Source organism: Salvelinus sp. IW2-2015, linkage group LG1, assembly GCF_002910315.2.
Source record: "Salvelinus sp. IW2-2015 linkage group LG1, ASM291031v2, whole genome shotgun sequence".
Lineage (NCBI taxonomy): Eukaryota > Metazoa > Chordata > Actinopteri > Salmoniformes > Salmonidae > Salvelinus > Salvelinus sp. IW2-2015.
This window is the reverse complement of record NC_036838.1, coordinates 2,752,922-2,774,826: the sequence shown is the minus strand read 5'-3', so window position 1 is coordinate 2,774,826 and position 21,905 is coordinate 2,752,922. Positions and strand designations below refer to the sequence as shown.

Below are 21,905 nucleotides of genomic sequence, written 5' to 3'. Positions count from 1 at the left end.
CCACACAGGTGTGGTTCCTGAGTGAATTAAGCAATTAACATCCCATCATGCTTACTGCAACACTACAGACATCGGACGTCCAGCATTGCCTTCAGCAACCCCCCCACCCCGGAGGAGCTGCAGCACACCTGATAACAGACATCGGACGTCCAGCAATGCCATCAGCAATCAGCAACCCCCCCCCCACCCCGGAGGAGCTGCAGCACACCTGATAAATTGAAATAAATGTGCCAAAGTTAGAGTTACTGCTGTCTGTTCAGAAATAAATTAAATAATTCAGAATAGCCTACTACACCACGAGAAATTTAGCCACAGACGAATAGCTTATTTTCAAAATAGCCTAACTGCGGAGTGCAACCCAATAACAAGGCACAACCTATAGCCGGGAACACGCAGCAAATCTGTCAGTGAACAAAGAACATGCAGACAAAACCGGCCTTTCGCAATATTTCAAATAGTCTACAATTGCAGGAAAGCACAGGTTGGAAAGCTGTAGGGTACCAAATATTTGCTGAACTTCCAAATATTGTTTTACAAAGTAAAGCGAGAGAGAAAGGCTTTTGCCATGAGCTCATATGCCATCAACAGCACGCGAGCTGTGCATCATTGGGTGAGTCAGTGAAACGAATGCATTTTTAGGACTATAATTTTTTCCTCAAATTGTAGCGAGTTGGATGACCGTTCAAAACGAATTTTCCCAGTAGGAAATTCGATTATGACGAAGTCTCCAGTCATGTAAAATGACGTGGCATTGCATGAAATGCGTTTATAAAGGCCCAACATTTCCCGGACACTAGGTCACAACATTTTTTCCCCCATGTGTGTAACTTCGGTAAGTTCCTCTACTGCTCTATGCCACTACGCAAATGTGATGACATGTATCCAATGCTTTATTATGACGGTGATTTTGTTCTAATGCATTCCGGTACCTCACATCTCCAAGTTTTAAAAAAATCAAATGATTGACGAGAAAAATACAGTCCAACCCATTGGGTATCTCACCGCACCCTCATATGCCATATCTTGAAATAGGCATATAGACGGACTCAAAGTACATTTATATTGTAAAACTTCTGACAGCCAACTTTCTAACTCCATAACTTTTGGACATTATAGCACTGCAGAAGGCATGACTCATTGAGCCACTGTTAGTTTTGAACTTAAGACATGACTCTGCTTTTATGCTGTACAATGTGCACATTGTGTCTTGTATATTCAATTCTGTACATTAGTTTAGTTACAGGCATAAGCGATATTAACGGTCGCTTAGGGTCCCTGGCCGCTCCAACCGACCCCAAAAATATATTGTTTTGGAACTCAGTCGAATACACAAGGTGCAAGTTCTAAATGTTGTGTATCAGCAGTTTCTTGTTTTGTCAGTCACTGACAATTAGCCATGTCAGCTAACAAGTTTTTAGTTGTAGTAATCATGGCTGAATACCGACCGGGCATGCAGGACATGTGCCCTGGGGCCCTGACCTCCAGGGGGCCCCCATTGATTTTGTTATTAACTGTCACGATGAATAAATGATTGGAGACAGGCGCAGGAATACGTAATAGGGGGTTTTAATATTCCACCCAAAAAATACAACATGCCATGAAAGGCATAGGGAAGAAGCCTAAAACAAACACGTATACAAAAACACAGGGATGTAACCCAAACAAGAGCCAGGTAAAACCTCCAATAAATACACGGGACTAGACCCATAATAACAAGTGCACAACAACACACGGGACAAGACCCGTAATAACGAGTACACAATGCACGAAAGCCGAAACCACAAAGCACAGGTACTCACAAGACCAACGGACATGGGAAGAGTAACCGACAAGACAATGGTGAACAGAGGGCACATATATACAATTACTAATACGAGGGAATGTGCGTAATGAAACAGTTCAGTGACACCTAGAGGCCGGTGATGTAGACCCCCGGAGCTGGTGCAGGGAATGAGCAGCAGTACCGGGGGAATCCGTAACAGTCACTCTCACTCAGATATCATTAACATGGCGTAAGTCATGGCAAAATGTGCAGAATTGCATGAAATAATATAATACAATTGTTAAATTTGCTCTCCGCCCTATGGCAAAAATGTGTAGAACTGCAGAAAACTTGCTTTAAAACTGCAAAAAAATCTCTGCACCATAGCAAAATAGGTAGAATTGCATGAAATTTGTTATAGAACTGCAACATTTTCTCTACGCCCCATTGCAAAATGTGTAGAATTGCAGGAAAAAAAGGTAAAAAACGTACATATTTCACACATTTTGTTTGCCCACTTGGTGAAAATGCCCCTCAACCAAATCTCGCTTAGGGCCCACAAAAGGCTACCGCTGTACCTAGTTAGTTATGTTCCAACACTCTCTTCATCTGTGCCAATATCAGTTATTTTTAAGTCTTGGTTCCAATAGTTTATATTTTTTTCTAAGAGATAGGCTTTCTGCAGGGTTTTGTATATCTTATATACCTATCATATGAGTATCATTTTCTGACTTAAATAGAAGTCCCTCATATTGTTATAGTGTTCTTAACTGTGAAGTTGTTCATGTTCTCAGCTCCATCCTTTGAAAACAGACAGCTGAAACGATTCTGGGGATGAGCATGCACATCTTCATCAGACCAGAGAATCTTGTTTCTCATGATCTGAGGGTCTTTAGGTGCCTTTTGACAAACTCCAAGTGGGCTGTCATGTGCCTTTTACTGAGGACTGGCCTCCGTCTGGCGACTTTTCTATAAAGGCCTGATTGGTGGAGTGCTGCAGAGATGATTGTCCTTCTGGAAGGTTCTCCCATCTCCACAGAGGAATTCTGGAGCTCTGTTAGAGTGACCATAGGGTTCTTGGTCACCTCCCTGACCAAGGCCCTTCTCCCCCGATTGCTCAGTTTGGCCGGACGGCCAGCTCTAGGAAGAGTTTTGGTGGTTCCAAACTTCTTTCATTTAAGAATGATGGAGGCCACTGTGTTCTTGGGGACCTTCAATGCTGCAGAATTTTTGTTGGTACCCTTTCCCAGATCTGTGCCTCAACACAATCCTGTCTCAGAGCTCTACAGACAATTTCTTCGACCTCATGGCTTGGGTTTTGCTCTGATATGCACTGTCAACTGTGGGACCTTATATTGACAGGTGTGTGCCTTTCCAAATCATGGCCAATCAATTGAATTTACCACAGGTGGACTCCAATCACGTTGTAAAAACATCTCAAGGATGATCAATGGAAACAGGATGCACCTGAGCTCAGTTTCGAGTCTCATAGCAAAGGGTCTGAATACTTATGTAAGTAAGGTTTTTCAGTTTTTTATTTTTAATACATTTGCTAAAATTCTAAAAACCTGTTTTCGCTTTGTCATTATGGGGCCATTGTGTGTATTTATTTAATACATTTTAGAATAAAGCTGTAATGTAACAAAATGTTGAAAATACTTTTGCCATTCTGTTATAAGTTTTGTTATTATTTTATTTTTGGAATTTATTACATTTATGGATCTGCAGGGGACTTTTCAGATTTTCCTCATTTTAATATAATTGAAATAACTGTTTGATCCATGGAACTTGGAAGCACTGAATTGAGTGACGTGTTACTTTCTCCCAGAATGTCAAATAAAATGATATCTTCTCCACACAAATGTTTTAACAGTGTCTAGTATTTATGTTCGGGTGATTTCTATGTTGCATCCTAAGATGCTGGATTCTTCTGCCGAAGACTTATAATAAACGGAACAGATTTATTTCATGTTCACCATAACACATTCCAGTCGACCACTCTCTACAGTGTCTTCAGCCCAGCTCACCAATACATAATTGAACTTTACTCGCCCTTGCATCGTGTAATCCAATCACTTCAATGCCAGAACGGAAACCCCATTGTCATTTGTTAATTCAAATAACTGAACCCCTGCATGCAAACCCCATTGGCTATTTGCAGCCATTTTAAACCTAAACTCATTAACACATAATACATTTATCAATACACCACATTCTATTTTTAGTGATAATTTTTTTGTTTGCTGATAGTTACTTTTTGAAGGGATTTGTTTGACAATAAGATGAAAACATCATGATTGGTTGTGTTCATGCCAAATGAAAAGGTAGTATAAAAAAATATACAGTTAAATGACATGTCTTTACTATTAGGCCGGTATAATTAGCACAATGTTCACCACCATCAACAAAACACCAAATGGAATTTGTGGAAGAATGGTGTTGCATCCATAGCAATTAGAACACTCGGGATCTCTATGGTTGCATCCTTCCAATAGAGTTCCAGACACTTGTAGGCATTGTCTGACGTTTGATGGCGTCACTTCTACGACACACAATGATGCCAACCAAGGTGCATTGAAGCTGTTCTGGCTCTTGGTGGCCCAGCGTCCTAATAAACTGCTTTATGTTGATGTTTCCTTTATTTTGGCAGTTAGGCTACCTGTAAGTTCCCAATTAGTTTTAAATTATCATTAAAACGTCACAATGCGTGGAACATTTTCGCTTTCATTTTGTCACAAAAAAAGAAGGATGGGAATCAATAAATTCCGGGATTGGATATGCTAGAGTTTCAAAAACGTACAGTATGTTGGTGAAGGTATTCTTTCGGGCTAGGCTATTGGTCATCAAAGAACAAGTAGGACCACTCTTCGTGCTATTAAAATGCCTTTATTGAGGTGCCATGTGCCATGTTAGCATTAAAAAAGTACATTGGCCGTCCTTGATCTTTGGTGTGGCTGTCAAAATGTTTTAAATACACACATCGACTTGTGAGTCAAGACAATACAGCCACATCTCAATGGTGCCAGTCAGCTAGACTTCTAAACAGAAGAGTTATCCTCGAAACTTCATCCTCAGCCAATGAAAGACGAAGAGCGCAGTCGCAAATAGACTATACAGTACCGTCGTGCAGCTGCAGGAGAGTTATCAGTCTCCTAGTAAAATACTTGAAGACACTGGGCGTCTGTCTCCACTCCATCAAGCGCGTGCAAACGATACGCTACTAATCAGTAAAATCCACTACAAGAGCGGAAACGTTTATTATATTTAGATGGATCTCACAAATAAAATGGAGTGGCATTATTGAATGTATTTAATACTACTAGAATTTTTATGTGCAAGATGGAACTGTAAATATTATTTGTTTTATCAGTGAGTTCTAGCCACTACAATATTATTTAAAAACAGCAAGACAGTTGCATTATTAACTGCTTGAGAATTTTCCCTGAGCATAAACACTTCTTGATCTTTTTTTCTTTACCCAGATTTGATTGAGATTACATCGGAAGTTATCAATGGATTTCTATAATGTGTCGGTTTTGTATGATAACACCTCGCCGGTTGCAGGGAACTCATCTGAAGCTTCAACAGGTAAGCATTTATCATGGTTGAAAATATTTGTACAGTAGGCTATTCAGTATAGCAATTAAACAACCAGATTGTAGAAACGTGTAATGGTCACTGCACTGGAGGAAATCTTTGCGAGTTTCAAAAATAATTCATAGCCTACAATGATTTCACATTATCTTATTATGGCACACACAATGTAGGCTATAATGAAAGCTACAGTCATCCTCTTTTTATTTTCATTCGTTTTTCCTTGAAGACGTTAAATGGTTGGTTTCCTTCACTGCTCTGTCTAACACTTGTTATTCAGAGGGAAATGAAAATCTGTCTAGTAGCTTCTTGAAGGCACAGCTAGTGCCAACCTTTTCCTTTTTGAGTGACTTGTTTTTCGTCGGAATGGCTCATACTCTACCTTAATCTCAAAAGAGCCATGAAAATTCCTGTGAACTTTTAGTCACCACACACATACAGTAGCAGCTATGTTATTGAGCTTTTTTGTCAAAGATACTGTATATAGCACATACCAAGGGCACTAAAATATATTGTAACGACCCTGGGTTTATAAGCACGGAAATCGACTCTGCCGCAAGAGCATGCTTTTGCGGCACAGTCGATAGCGCGCCGGGCTGAAAGGTCGAGGGTTCGAGACCTGCTCCCTGCTGTTTCATTACAATATATTACTGGGAACGGAAATATCTTCACGGGTTTGGTTTATGGATAGCCTATACTGTATACTATATATCATGCTTTATTACAATGTTCCTCTGCTGCTCGTAAATTCTGGCTGATGCCAAAGTCCTGACTTCAGTGTCTGGAAAGTCTGTTTTGATGTTGTCGGCACGATGCGTTGATAATGAGTGGGGGTGTTTTCAAATCCAAACAGTGAGAAATCTCAACAAGCCGCCTGATCCCGCGAGCTAACATGAATGTGGTATAGCAACACAGTGCCTTCAGAAAGTATACAAACCACATGACTTTTCCACATTTTGTTGTGTTATAAATTGGGTTTAACCTGGATTTAATTGTCGTTTTTTGTAAACAATCTACACAAAACACTCTGTAATGTCAAAGTGGAAGAAAAACACAACTATTCAACTCCTTGAGTCAATACATGTTAGAATCACAGTTGGCAGCAATTACAGCTGTGAGTCTTTCTGGGTAAGTCTCTAAGAGCTTTCCACACCTGGAATGTGCAACATTTGCTCATTATTCTTTTCAAAATTCTTCAAGCTCTGTCTGGACAACCATTTTTAGGTCTTGCCATATTTTCAAGCGGATTTAAGTCAAAACTGTAACTCGGCCCTTCATGAACATTCACTGTGTTCTTGGTAAGCAACTCCAGTGTAGACTTTGTGTTTTAGGTTATTGTCCTGCTGAAAGGTGAGTTCATCTCCCAGTGTCTGATGGAAAGCAGACTGAACCAGGTTTTCCTCTAGGATTTTTCCTGTTCTTAGCTCCATTCTGTTTATTTTTTATCTAGAAAAACTCCCCAGTCCTTAACGATTACAAGCATACCCATAACATGATGCAGCCACCACTATGCTTGAAAATATGGAGAGCAGTACTCAGTAATGTGTTGTATTGGATTTTCCCCAAACATAACACTTTGTATTCAAGACAAGCCACATTTTTTGCAGTATTGCTTTAGTGCCTGGTTGCAAACATGCAAACATGTTTTGGAATATTTTTTTATTTTGTACATGCTTCCTTCTTTTCAGTCTGTCAGTTAGGTTATTATTGTGGATTAACTACAATGTTGATCCATCCTCAGTTATCTCCTATCACAGTCAATAAACTCTGTAACTGTTTTAAAGTCACCATTGGCCTCATGGTGAAATCCCTGAGCGGTTTCCTTCCTCTCTGTCAACTAAGTTAGGAAGGACACCTGTCTCTTTGTAGCGACTGGGTGTATTGATACACCATCCAAAGTGTAATTAATAACTTCACCATGCTCAAAGGGATATCCAATAGGTGCTCTTCTTTGTGAGGCATTGGAAAACTTCCCTGATCTTTGTGGTTCAATCTGTGTTTGAAATTCACTGCTCGACTAATGGACCTTACAGATAATTGTATGTCTGGTGTATGGAGATGAGATAGTCATTCAAAAATCATGTTGAACACTATTGCACACAGAGTGAGTCCATGCAACTTATTATGTGACTTGTTGAGCACATTTTTATTCCTGCACTTATTTAGGCTTGCCATTACAAAGGGGTTGAATACTTATTGACTCAAGACATTTCAGCTTTTCATTATTAATGAATTAGTAAACATTTCTAAAAACACAATTCCACTTTGACATCATGGGCTATTGCGTGTAGGCCAGTGACAACACATCTCAATTGAATCCATTTTAAATTGCGGCTATAACACAACAAAATGTGTAAAAAGTTAAGGGGTGTGAATAGGTCTGTTACGGGCTGTTACGTGACTATATGGTCACACGGTGAGTTACAGTTCATATAAGGACATCAGTAAACTGAAATAATTTCATTAGGCCCTAATATATGGATTTCACATGACTGGGCAGGGGTGCAGCCATGGGTGGGCCTGGGAGGGTATAGGCCCACCCACTGGGGAACAAGGCACAGCACATCATTATTACTTTTTCTCCACAGAAGGGCTTTATTATAGACAGAAGTACTCCTCAGCACATGTGTAATGATCATGCTTTTTAATCATCTTATTGACATGCCAAGATTATCTTGGCAAAGGAGAAATGATCACTAACAGGGATGTAAACACATATGTGCTCAACATTTGAGAGAAATTAGCTTTTTGTGCATATGGAAACTTTGGGGATCTTTTATTTCAGCTTATGAAACATGGGACCAATGTTGCGTTTATATTTTTTGTTCATTATAGTATAATCTAATCTGTTCAAAACAGTGGCAGGAGGTGCAACAGTGGTCATTCTATTTTTTACATGGAAAAGTAATATTGGTGTATTTATGCATTTGTTCAAATGCACAGATCGTTTTATACACTACATGGCCAAAAGTATGTTGACACCCCTTCAAATTAGTGGATTTGTCTATTTCAGCCACACCTGTTGCTGACAGGTAAATATAATCAAGCACACAGCCATGCAATCTCCATAGACAAACATTGGCAGTAGAATGGCCTGTACTGAAGAGCTCAGTGACTTTCAACATGGCACCGTCATAGCATGCCACCTTTCCAACAAGTCAGTTCATCAAATTTCTCTCCTGCTAGAGCTGCCCCGGTCAACTGTAAGAGCTGTTATTGTGAAATGGAAACGTCTAGGAGCAACAACGGCTCAGCCGCAAAGTGGTAGGCCACACAAGCTCACAGAACGGGACCACTGAGTGCTGAAGCTCGTAGCACATAAAAATCGTCTGTCCTCGGTTTTAACACTCACTACCGAGTTCCAAACTGCCTTTGGAAGCAACGTCAGCACAATAACTGTTCATCGGGAGCTTCATGGAATGAGTTTCCATGGCCGAGGAGCCTCACCCAAGCCTAAGATCACCATGCACAATGCCAAGCGTCGGCTGGAGTGGTGTAAGGCTTGCTGCCATTGGATTCTGGAGCAGTGGAAATGCTAATTTGTCCTGGGATATAAACATTGAGTTGTTATTTTACCTGAAATGCACAAGGTCCTCTACTCCGACAATTAATCCACATATAAAAGGGTAAAAGTTTGTTTTCTAGCAAACTCTCCTCCTTCAGGCTTCTTCTTCTTCTTTGGACTTTATATGGCGGATGGCAACCAACTTTAATGTGCATTACCACTACCGACTGGACTGGAGTGTGGACCTCAGTTAATCTTTCAGTCACCCACGTGGGTATATGCTCTTAAAAACCAATGAGGAAATGGCACATGGGTATATGCTCCTAAAAACTACAGTGGGGAGAACAAGTATTTGATACACTGCCGATTTTGCAGGTTTTCCTACTTACAAAGCATGTAGAGGTCTGTAATTTTTATCATAGGTACACTTCAACTGTGAGAGACGGAATTTAAAACAAAAATCCAGAAAATCACATTGTATGATTTTTAAGTAATTAATTTGCATTTTATTGCATGACATAAGTATTTGATCACCTACCAACCAGTAATGAATTCCGGCCTTTCACAAGACCTGTTTAGTTTTCTTTAAAAGAAGCCCTCCTTCTCCACTCATTACCTGTATTAACTGCACCTGTTTGAACTCGTTACCTGTATAAAGACACCTGTCCACCCACTCAATCAAACAGACTCCAACCTCTCCACAAAGGCCAAGACCAGAGAGCTGTGTAAGGACATCAGGGATAAAAATTGTAGACCTGCACAAGGCTGGGATGGGCTACAGGACAATAGGTAAGCAGCTTTGGTGAGAAGGCAACAACTGTTGGCGCAATTATTAGAAAATGGAAGAAGTTCAAGATGACGGTCAATCACCCTCGGTCTGGGGCTCCATGCAAGATCTCACCTCGTGGGGCATCAAATGATCATGAGGAAGGTGAGGGATCAGCCCAGAACTAACACGGCAGGACCTGGTTAATGACCTGAAGAGAGCTGGGACCACAGTCTCAAGAAAACCATTAGTAACACACTACGCCGTTCATGGATTAAAATCCTGGCAGCGCACGCAAGGTCCCCCTGCTCAAGCCAGCGCATGTCCAGGCCCGTCTGAAGTTTGCCAATGACCATCTGGATGATCCAGAGGAGGAATTGGAGAAGGTCATGTGGTCTGATGAGAAACAAAATAGAGCTTTTTGGTCTAAACTCCACTCGCCGTGTTTGGAGGAAGAAGAAGGATTAGTACAACCCCAAGAACACCATCCTAACCGTGAAGCTTGGAGGTGGAAACATCATTCTTTGGGATGCTTTTCTGCAAAGGGGACAGGATGACTGCACCGTATTGAGGGGAGGATGGATGGGGCCATGCATCGCGAGATCTTGGCCAACAACCTCCTTCCCTCAGTAAGAGCATTGAAGATAGGTCGTGGCTGGGTCTTCCAGCATGACAACGACCCGAAACACACAGCAGGGCAACTAAGGAGTGGCTCCGTAAGAAGCATCTCAAGGTCCTGGAGTGGCCTAGCCAGTCTCCAGACCTGAACCCAATAGAAATCTTTGGAGGGAGCTGAAAGTCCGTATTGCCCAGCGACAGCCCGAAACCTGAAGGATCTGGAGAAGGTCTGTATGGAGGAGTGGGCCAAAATCCTGCTGCAGTGTGTGCAAACCTGGTCAAGAACTACAGAAACGTATGATCTCTGTAATTGCAAACAAAGGTTTCTGTACCAAATATTAAGTTCTGCTTTTCTGATGTATCAAATACTTATGTCATGCAAAAATGCGAATTAATTACTTAAAAATCATACAATGTGATTTTCTGGATTTTTGTTTTAAATTCCGTCTCTCACAGTTGAAGTGTACCTATGATAAAAATTACAGAACCTCTACATGCTTTGTAAGTAGGAAAACCTGCAAAATCGGCAGTGTATCAAATACTTGTTCTCCCCACTGTATAAGGAGATGGGAAAGGCGTGACTTGAGCGTCACAAATAGAACCAAGTTCTATTTTAGCACCTGGCCATGCAGGTTCTCATTGCACAAGCAGTGTGGGTGCAATGATTGAATAACATGTACAGTTGAAGTTGGAAGTTTACATACACTTAGGTTGGAGTCATTAAAACTTGTTTTTCAACCACTCCACACATTTCTTGTTAACAAACTATAGTTTTGGCAAGTCGGTTAGGACATCTACTTTGTGCATGACACAAGTAATTTTTCCAACAATTGTTTACAGACAGATTATTTCACTTATAATTCACTGTATCACAATTCCAGTGGGTCAGACGTTTACATACACTAAGTTGACCGTGCCTTTAAACAGCTTGGAAAATTCCAGAAAATGATGTCATGACTTTAGAAGCTTCTGATAGGCTAATTGACATCATTTGAGTCAATTGGAGGTGTTCCTGTGGATGTATTTCAAGGCCTACCTTTCAACTCCGTGCCTCTTTGCTTGACATCATGGGAAAATCTAAATAAATCAGCCTAGACCTCAGAAAATAAATTGTAGACCTCCACAAGTCTGGTTCATCCTTGGGAGCAATTTCCAAATGCCTGAAGGTACCATGTTCATCTGTACAAACAATAGTATGCAAGTATAAACACCATGGGACCACGCAGCCGTCATACCGCTCAGGAAGAAGATGCGTTCTGTCTCTTAGAGATGAACGTACTTTGGTGCGAAAAGTGCAAATCTATCCCAGAACAACAGCAAAGGACCTTGTGAAGATGCTGTAGGAAACAGGTACAAAGGTATCTATATCCACAGTAAAACGAGTCCTATATCGACATAACCTGAAAGGCTGCTCAGCAAGGAAGAAGCCACTGCTCCAAAACCGCCATCAAAAAGCCAGACTACGGTTTTCAACTGCACATGAGGACAAAGATCGTACTTTTTGGAGAAATGTCCTCTGGTCTGATGAAACAAAAATAGAACTGTTTGGCCATAATGACCATCGTTATGTTTGGAGGAAAAAGGGGGACACTTGCAAGCCGAAGAACACCATACCAACCTTTGCTGCAGTAGGGACTGGTGCCCTTCATAAAATAAATGGCATCATGAGGAAAGGAAAATTATGTGGATGTATTGAAGCAACATCTCAAGACATCAGTCAGGAAGTTTACTTCCAAATTTGTGGCAAAATGCTTTCTTGGCAACAAAGTCAAGGTATTGGAGTGGCCATCACAAAGCCCTGACCTCAATCCCATAGAAAATCTGTGTGTAGAACTGAAAAAGTGTGTGTGAGCGAGGAGGCTGACAAACCTGTTACACCAGCTCTGTCAGAAGGAATGGGACAAAATTCACGCAACTTATTGTGGGAAGCTTGTGGAAGGCTACCCGAAACGATTGACCCAAGTTAAACAATATAAAGGCAATGCTACCAAATACTAATTGAGTGTATGTAAACTTCTGACCCACTGGGAATGTGATGAAAGAAATAAAAGCTGAAATAAATCATTTTCTCTACTATTATTCTGACATTTCACATTCTTAAAATAAAGTGGCGATCCTAACTGACCTAAGACGGAATTTTGATAGGATTAAATGGCAGGAATAGTGAAAAACTGAGTTTAAATGTATTTGGCTAAGGTGTATGTAAACTTCTGACTTCAACTGTATATGTAGCAAAAAAGCTGTAAAAAAAACTACAAGATATTTGTCCTCCAAAGAGGGGGGTGGTGGAGGGGTTAATAATAAAAAATGTGATATATCATACCGGTACTTTAATAACATTCTCTTCTGCTGCTCTTGTGTCCCTATAGGTGGGGGTCATGATGCCTACTACAACAACGCCATCTTGCCCACCATATTTGGCATCATCTGTTTCCTGGGCATTATGGGTAACTGCATGGTCATCTACACCATCCTGAAGAAGACCAAGTGCCACGCCAAGCAGACCGTCCCCGACATCTTCATCTTCAATCTGTCCATCGTCGACCTCCTCTTCCTCATCGGTATGCCCTTCCTCATCCACCAGTTGATGGGCAATGGCTCGTGGTGCTTCGGCGCCACTATGTGCACAGTCATCACCGCGCTGGACTCCAACAGCCAGATCATGAGCACCTACATCCTCACAGTCATGACTTTGGACCGCTACCTGGCCACTGTCCACCCCATCCGCTTCAACTACGTTCGGACGCCGTGCGTGGCAACCTCGGTTATCGTTCTAGTATGGACGCTGTCGTTGCTGACCATCATCCCGGTGTGGATGTACGCGGGCCTCATGCCTCTGCCTGGCGACCTGGTGGGCTGTGCCCTGCTACTTCCCAATCCGTCTACCAACATCTACTGGTTCACACTCTACCAGTTTGTCCTGGCTTTCGCTCTGCCTCTCCTCATCATCTGTGTGGTCTTTTTCAAGATCCTCAGGCACATGGCCACCAGCGTGGCCCCCTTGCCCCCCAGGAGCCTGAGGGTGCGCACCAAGAAAGTAACCCGTACGGCGGTGGCCATCTGCCTGGCTTTCTTCATCTGCTGGGCCCCTTACTACATCCTCCAGCTGGTTCACGTTGGAGTCCAGAACCCCAGCCCAGCCTTCTCCTACGCCTACAACATAGCCATTAGCATGGGCTACATTAACAGCTGCATCAATCCGTTCCTCTACATTGTGTTGAGTGACACCTTCAAAAGGCAGCTCATCGTGGCCATGCGGCCGGTCCACAGGAAGTTCCGGGTCAACCCCACCAGCACCACGGAGGGTAGTGTTAGTCTGAGATTGACCACTGACAGACCCCAGCAGGATCAGAGCTCCAGGGAGCTGCTGCCTGCCAATATGGCCGACCACTGAGGACTGTTGCATGACATTTTTAGTTTTGTTGAACCTTTATCGAACAAGACCTCTTTACCCAGGGAGACCTGGTGTGGCCGGTGGAAGAGGGTATGAGATCAGTGTACAAGAACGGTATATGGGGACAATCTATGGACCAGTGTATAGGAAGAACTGTGTATGTCATCATTGAATTTGAATACTGTACAGGCAGGAACAGTGTATTGAATCAATATATGGACCCGTGTACAGGGTAGGGTTGCAAACATCATGTAACTTTCCCCAAATCCCCTGTTTTTCCAAAAATCCAGTTGAAAGATTCCCTGAATCAGGAAGTAATAAGCAGGAAATCCAAAATCCTCCAACCAGGATATCTTTAAAACCTTGGAACTTTGGGAAAGTTGGTGGATTTTTGCATCCCTAGTTTTCGCAACCCTAGTACAGTCCGAGACATTTTATTGGATCACTATATTGGATCAATGATGTATGTCTACATGGGAAGAGTTAATGGATCGATCAGAATAGAAGAAGAAGAACAGAAGAATACTATCATTCAATGTGTGTGGCATCAGTGAGTAGGATCAGGCTGAGCCTGAGAGGAGATGTTTAACATTGTCAGGATGAGATTATTGAGTACCGGCCAACACATGGTACTCAGTACAGTAAGCATAGGCACTGAAACATAAGGATATAAAAAAATGATTTGCTAATGATATTCAGTGGATAATGTAAAAGTGTGAGAGTCAAGATGATTAGCTACATGTACGAATCAATGAATAAATACATACCCAGTCATAAATTACCCGCATGAGTATGTCTAGTTTGATATTGTATCAGGCATTGTATTCCAATTCTTCAGGGAAGGCAGGTTTTACCACAATCCCTTACTGTAGTTTTGGTTTGGCAATCTAGCTAATGTATGTTAAATTTCATTTCGATGTACAATGTTCACATACCACTTATATTGTACAGTATGTTCAGTACCTAGTACCTACACTGCAATTGTACCATAAATACATGTTTCAGCTTCACTGAATGCTGCGTAGTACTTTTTATCCATACATTTGTACCTTGTCTAAGAAGTCATCATGTATGACCATTCGGTGTGGATGTTGTGTAAATATATATGTTTATATTAATATATATACTGTATGTTTTGGTGTAATTGTATTTGTATATACAGAATCAGAGTTTTTTTCATTTATTCGTATTTTAATGTCAAGTTAAAATAAATATGGTTCAAACTCACACTTCTTATCACGGTATAGAGACAGGCAATACCAACTATAATTTTATGCATGACAAGTGCAATCCTCATATTAATCATACATTTGCTTAATTAATTATGCAATGCCAATGAAATTAGGCATCGCGGATTCTCCCATCTGAATTTCTTTGATAAATTGTTAGTCTTTGTTTAGCTTTGACACTTCAAATCTCACTTTGAATCTTAATCTGATTCCTCTCCCTTTTTAGAGATTTGTATTTTTTGAAGCGAAAGTTGGAGATATACACATTAGGAACACCTTCCTAATATGGAGCCTCAATTGGTTGGGGCATGGACTCTACAAGGTGTTCAAAGCGTTCCACAGGGATGCTGGCCCATGTTGACTCCAATGCTTCCCACAGTTGTGTCAAGTTGTCTGGATGTCCTTTGGGTGGTGGACCATTCTTGACACACACGGGAAACTGTTGAGTGTGAACAATTTAATAATTAATCAATAAGGGATCATAGCTTTCACCTGGAATCATTTGGTCAGTCTATGTCATGGAAAGAGCAGGTGTCCTTAATGTTTTGTAAACTCAGTACTTTTATAAAATGCATTTATTAAAGCAGAAAATGGGTGACAAAACAGGCAGTCCATGGTATTGTATTGGAAAAACATGTCACATTGAACTTTAACTTACAGAATATTTTTTAAAGATCATCACTTTAGAGAAGACTGATGTATAGCCGATTGTGAAAGACTCAGCATCTGTACCGTTCCTGGTACACATTTTTTTTAAATATCAATAGATCTTTTCAAAGTGAACAATTACTTTGAGCTCAAAGGTGACATTATTTCACTGTAAATTATTTTGTGCTTCAAGGGTAAAAGTGGTTGTATTGAAAGTGTATTGAATCCACAAGATGTTTGGGTCAATCTTGGTATGTCAAAGTTAATTAAAGTATGTCAAACTTGATGGTTGTGCTCTGACAAAGGACCTTGCTTCAAAACGTTGCCCTTAAGTAGGCCTAACAATAAATATAATTAAAGGGAATTATTACTGTTGTCATCCTGAACCTTCTTTTAAGATGTCAGTTCAAGTTAATTGGGTGTTTACTAGTAATGCAACATGGTAAACTTATCACGTTTCAGGTAAGACCCAAATGCAGACTGTGTTGAAGTAACCATGTTTATTGTAACAACAAGGGCAGGCAAACGACAGGTCAAGGCAGGTAGGGGTCGATAATCTAGAGTGGTGGGGCAACAGTACAGGACGACAGGCAGGCTCAGGGTCAGGGGCAGGCAGAGTGGTCAGGCATGCGGGCTCAGTCAGGACAGGCAAGTGTCAAAACCAGGAGGGTGAGAAAAAGAAAGACTGGAGAAAAACAGGAGCTGAGACAAAATGCTGGTTGACTTGACAAATAAGACAAACTGGCAACAGACAAACAGAGAACACAGATATAAGTACCCAGGGGATAATAGGGAAGATGGGCAACACCTGGAGGGGGGTGGAGACAAGCACAAGGACAGGTGAAACAGATCAGGGCATGACAAAACTTGAATATGGAAATTCATATCTTGACATATTTTATGTAGACTGGGAACTGACAGTAGCTAGCTATGGATACTCCTTTCTGGGAACCTTGTATTATGGTTATTCTCGTCAAGTAATACCTCGCCATCGCAGCCATCTGTCCCTCATGGCAACATTCATTTTCTCCTGTTAAAACAGAAGCAGGCATCGGTCATAGGTCATGGTCCTATCACTGTCATTGTGCTTTTAAAAAAAGATTTCCAGCAGGGTGCATTATAAAGATTCTCAGCAGGGTCCATTATAAAGATTCCCAGCAGGGTGCATTATAAAGATTCCCAGCAGGGTGGATTATAAAGATTCCCAGCAGGGTGGATTATAAAGATTCCCAGCAGGGAGCATTATAAAGATTCCTAGCAGGGTGCATTATAAAGATTACCAGCAGGGAGCATTATAAAGATTTCCAGCAGGTAGCATTATAAAGATTCCCAGCAGGGTGCATTATAAAGATTCCCAGCAGGGTGCATTATAAAGATTCCCAGCAGGGTGCATTATAAAGATTCCCAACAGGGAGCATTATAAAGATTCCCAGCAATTCCCAGCAGGGTGCATTAGAAAGATTCCCAGCAGGGAGCATTAGAAAGATTCCCAGCAATTCCCAGCAGGGTGCATTAGAAAGATTCCCAGCAGGGTGCATTATAAAGATTCCCAGCAGGGTGCCTCAGTTGCAGCATGCAACAGATGAATGGGATCTACACTGAGTGTACAAAGCATTCAGAACACCTTCCTAATATTGAGTTGTACCCCCCTTTGCCCTCAGAACACCTTCCTAATATTGAGTTGTACCCCCCTTTTCCCTCAGAACACCTTCCTAATATTGAGTTGTACCCTCCCTTTTCCCTCAGAACACCTTCCTAATATTGAGTGTACCCCCCCTTTCCCTCAGAACACCTTCCTAATATTGAGTTGTACCCCCCTTTTCCATCAGAACACCTTCCTAATATTGAGTGTACCCCCTTCCAATACAGACACACACTTTCCTAATTATGTAGATTGTACCCCCCTTTTCCATCAGAACATCTTCTTAATATTGAGTTGTACCCCCCCTTTCCCTCAGAACACCTTCCTAATATTGAGTTGTACCCCCCTTTCCATCAGAACACCTTCCTAATATTGAGTTGTGCCCCCCTTTTCCTCAGAAACACCTTCCTAATATTGAGTGTACCCCCCTTTTCCATCAGAACATCTTCTTAATATTGAGTTGTATCCCCCCTTTTCCATCAGAACACCTTCCTAATATTGAGTTGTACCCCCCCTTTCCTCAGAACACCTTCTTAATATTGGATTGTACCCCCCCTTTCCCTCAGAACATCTTCTTAATATTGAGTTGTACCCCCCTTTCCCTCAGAACACCTTCCTAATATTGAGTTGTACCCCCCTTCCATCAGAACATCTTCTTAATATTGAGTTGTACCCCCCCTTTCCCTCAGAACACCTTCCTAATATTGAGTTGTACCCCCCCTTTCCCTCAGAACACCTTCTTAATATTGAGTTGTACCCCCCCTTTTCCATCAGAACACCTTCCTAATATTGAGTTGTACCCCCCCTCCCTCAGAACATCTTCTTAATATTGAGTTGTACCCCCCCTTTCCTCAGAACACCTTCCTAATATTGAGTTGTACCCCCCTTTCCATCAGAACATCTTCTTAATATTGAGTTGTACCCCCCTTTCCCTCAGAACACCTTCCTAATATTGAGTTGTACCCCCCTTTCCCTCAGAACACTTCTTAATATTTGAGTTGTACCCCCCCCTTTCCATCAGAACATCTTCTTAATATTGAGTTGTACCCCCCCACGTGGCAGTTCTTGACACACTCAAACCCGGTGCACCTGGCACCTACGACCATACCCCGTTCAAAGGCAATTACATATTTTGTCTTGCCCATTCACCCTCTGAATGGCACACATACACAATCCATGTCTCAATTGTATCAAGGCTTAAAAAGCATTCATTAACCTGTCTCCTCCCCTTCATCTACATTGATTGAAGTGGATTTAACAAGAGACATCAATAAGGGATCATAGCTTTCACCTGGATTCAGCTGGTCCGTCTATGTCATGGGTGCTGGTCAAAAGTAATGCACTATATAGGGATGAAGGTGCCATTTGGAATGCAACCAGTCTGTGTTCCTCTTCCTTCATTTACCTTCTGCCTTTGTTGCTAGGCAGAAACTCTTCATTACAGCCGTTGTTTTAGTGAGGAGTTCAGAGAGAGGATAACTATGGTTCCATTGGCTCTGAAGGCAACTATTAGTTGAGGTAAGAGTTGTGTGTGTGTAACTACGTACCTCTCTTTCATGGGATGAAAGAGACACAAGATTCTTAGAACAAATCATGACAAAAACCTTGCCTTGAGGCCAAGTTATAACATTAATAAACCACACAAAGGATGGAGGATGAAAAGGTGGAACGGAAGAAAAGGAACAAAGTAGCGGAGATCTGCAATTACTAAATAATACTACGGATTACTGTATACTTGGCGAAAGTGCTATAGCTTGGAGTTGTGTGCGGGTACTGTCTACTCTACACTGTACATACGGTATACATTTGCATTAAATAAATGCTTTGATATCACAAATATGTTTGTTGAAGGAGTGGGCAGTCCCATTCCTTTTGTATTTGTTTATATTTATTGGATAGGATAAAGACAGAGAAGATGGACGGAAGGATAGAGTGTGCTGAAATAGCAGTTGGCTACATTCAAACCCATGCTGGCAGCAGTGTGTTCCAGGGGCAGCTTAGACCACCCAAAGCCACTCCAATACCGTTTTTAACCCAGAAACTTGAAGGCGACAATGGAAAAAAGGAAAAAGAACAAGATAGACGTCCAAGCGCAGGAGTGTGGGTAGCAGGTGGAATATAAAAGGTTTGAGAAGCATTTTGCTTGGGAACTGTTGCCTTGTCCAGCTATTTTCAAACTTCAAGTGCTGTACAGATTTTTCGTCCATTATGTTCCATGATAGCCCTGCCCCCTTCATGTCCACATAAAAATACATAATAATAATTAGTCACTGCACCTCTTGGAGAAGGTCTCTTACTGGCTGAAGAGGTTTTGGTTGATTTGCATCTTCATCATGAGAGAAATCAATAAAGTGACAAACTACTTTAGCGTAACGGACAATTGCTTTGCTACGATGTCTCAATGTGCTCCATTGACAGGATATCCGGTCACGTTGCCAGCACTTACACGGATGATAAGTAGCCTTTGTAACTACGCACAATAATGACAATAAAGAACCAAGTCACGCTCCACTGATGTCCTTGAGCTTTCTTAAGTTCTAATTTGTGTATAGGGACAGAGATACGTACAATATCGTGACTCCGTGAAAGTGTGAATACTAATGTAATTACTAGGAGTGAATACTAAAAGGAATTCACAAGAGATGATTCATTATGCATTACCCGTGCCCATTGTCAGCAACAGGAGGTCGTTCGGGCACACTTAAACCAATTAACAAGGCTTAATTGAGCTTTCATTAAGTATTCATAAGCACTACATAGATGGATCACCAATTATTTATAAGCAGACACATACTACATTAAAGGAGCTGTAGAAGGTCCTCTAATCTGGCCTTTGCCAAAAGTAGCGTAACCCCTTTAAATAGCATAACATTTACTTGAATGAATTATTTCTGAAGCATCTACAATATATAGCCCTTTTGTTTGACAAGCAGCTCCATCATATTAGAACGCAGACATAAAGCAGGCCTGCTAACTTAACCAGTGTGTTCATAATGGATTTTCAAAAAGCGAGCATCTTGTATTGAGTGTGACTCCTGGAGGTTATCATGCAGTGGTGCATCATTACATCCTGATCCCAGATCAGTCTGTGCTGTCTTGTCAATAGGATGTCAATGTTGTCAAGACAGTAGAAACAGATCTGGGACCAGGCTAGAGCATCATTATGGATGAATAGAACGGGGGCCTACTTTCATGTTGTCTCCACAGAGAGGTCACAGTATGGGATCAATGTGTGATCTGATCAACGGCTCTTCTTATGTAACTGGCACCTCAGGGGAGCATAGCCTATATAGCTAGAGAGAGGTGTGTGTGTGCGTGTGTGTGTATGTGTGTGGGACAGTACATACAGATTGTTGAGTCTCGAGGGGAAAACGAAGATGAAGAAATACATTATAATGATTAAATATGGTTTCTTAATAATCCATCTTATTCGTTTATGTACTCACACTGCGTTAGATCTCAAACGGCTTCGCAATATCAATCACGCACAGCATGGTGCCATGTTCAAAGAACATGCATTTTTATTTATGGAATATGGTATACCCTCTCTTGCAACTGACATGGACAAAGTGATCACATTTGAAGTCTTACTTATGCCACGTGTTGTTGTTTTTTAAAGATTGATGTTGTTTATCTATGCAGATGAAAAAAACATGCAATTATTCCCAAGCATAAAGTTTGTTTCTGGTTATAATTAGGGAGTATATATTCTGGGTTGCATTGACAAATTCTGTGTACTTATGTTTCTAGAGAAAATAAAACAGACGGTAAATTCACACAGGAAATATGTTTATGAATAAATAAAAGTGAGTAGGGTCTGCAAAGAATTCATTTCCTTAAAAAATACTCAGAAATCAAACAAAGTTATATTTTACCTTGAGTGGGCTGAATTGAAAACGTGCTTGGCATTTGGAGAAATGAAATTCAAGTGTAGGGTTCTCAAAGGCCTCAGGCACTAAAGGAGCCTTCAGAAGCCAACCCAGCGTAGAGCAGACACACTACAGGAGAGAGAGAACACACACATGTCCTCTCTCTGGAGGGCATCATCTTTATTGAAGTGTAGATTCTGAGAATGGCAGGTCAGTCAGTTTAATATTGCATGGGTGGGAGGTGTGTGTGTGTGTGATGAGCGTACCTCATAGTCACACAGATCTGAAGTCCTGATTCAGCTGCAACATCAATTGCGGTACTTGATGTCTCAGCTTGCCCCAGGAACTATTCAATATTAAATTACTCTGTGTGTGATATGACGATATGCAGAAAATACAATGAATAGTACTGATTCTATTAAGAGCCATAGTTTTAACTTATAGTACCTAACGACTGTCAGCACGTGATTTCTATTAAGTTTCCTTTAAATGACATCATCACCTGAAGACTGGAGGCGCTCGCTGAGAGTTGGATTAAGAGAAAAGCTCCATAGTCATTAAAGCTCCATAGTCATTAAAGTTCAATAGTCATTAAAGCTCCATAGTCATTAAAGCTACATAGTCATTAAAGCTCCATAGTCATTAAAGCTCCATAGTCATTAAAGCTCCATAGTCAGCTCCATAGTCATTAAAGCTCCATAGTCATTAAAGCAACCATGGTCATTAAGCTCCATAGTTTATATAAGCTCCATATGTCATTAAAGCTCCATAGCCATTAAAGCTCCATAGTCATTAAAGCTCCATAGTCATTAAAGCTCCATAGTCATTAAAGTTCAATAGTCATTAAAGCTCCATAGTCATTAAAGCTCCATAGTCAT

General features: G+C 41.2%; 1 protein-coding gene across 1 annotated transcript; it reads left to right on the top strand.

Annotated features, from left to right (window-relative positions):
* Positions 1 to 8,775: 8,775 nt before the first annotated feature.
* On the top strand, positions 8,776 to 14,563 carry LOC111967872 (melanin-concentrating hormone receptor 1-like). Its single transcript, XM_070448024.1, has 2 exons — positions 8,776 to 8,851; positions 12,615 to 14,563. Exons 1-2 carry the CDS (start codon positions 8,776 to 8,778, stop codon positions 13,637 to 13,639), a joined length of 1,101 nt encoding a protein of 366 aa, XP_070304125.1. The 3' UTR covers positions 13,640 to 14,563.
* The last annotated feature ends 7,342 nt before the right edge of the window (positions 14,564 to 21,905 follow it).

Bases quoted from the DNA above. Each gene is read 5' to 3' on its own strand.
- LOC111967872 (XM_070448024.1), top strand. From the start codon at position 8,776: ATGAGTTTCCATGGCCGAGGAGCCTCACCCAAGCCTAAGATCACCATG. The intron at 8,852-12,614 runs GTAAGGCTTGCT...GTGTCCCTATAG, and splicing joins CAAGCGTCGGCTGGAGTGGT to GTGGGGGTCATGATGCCTAC.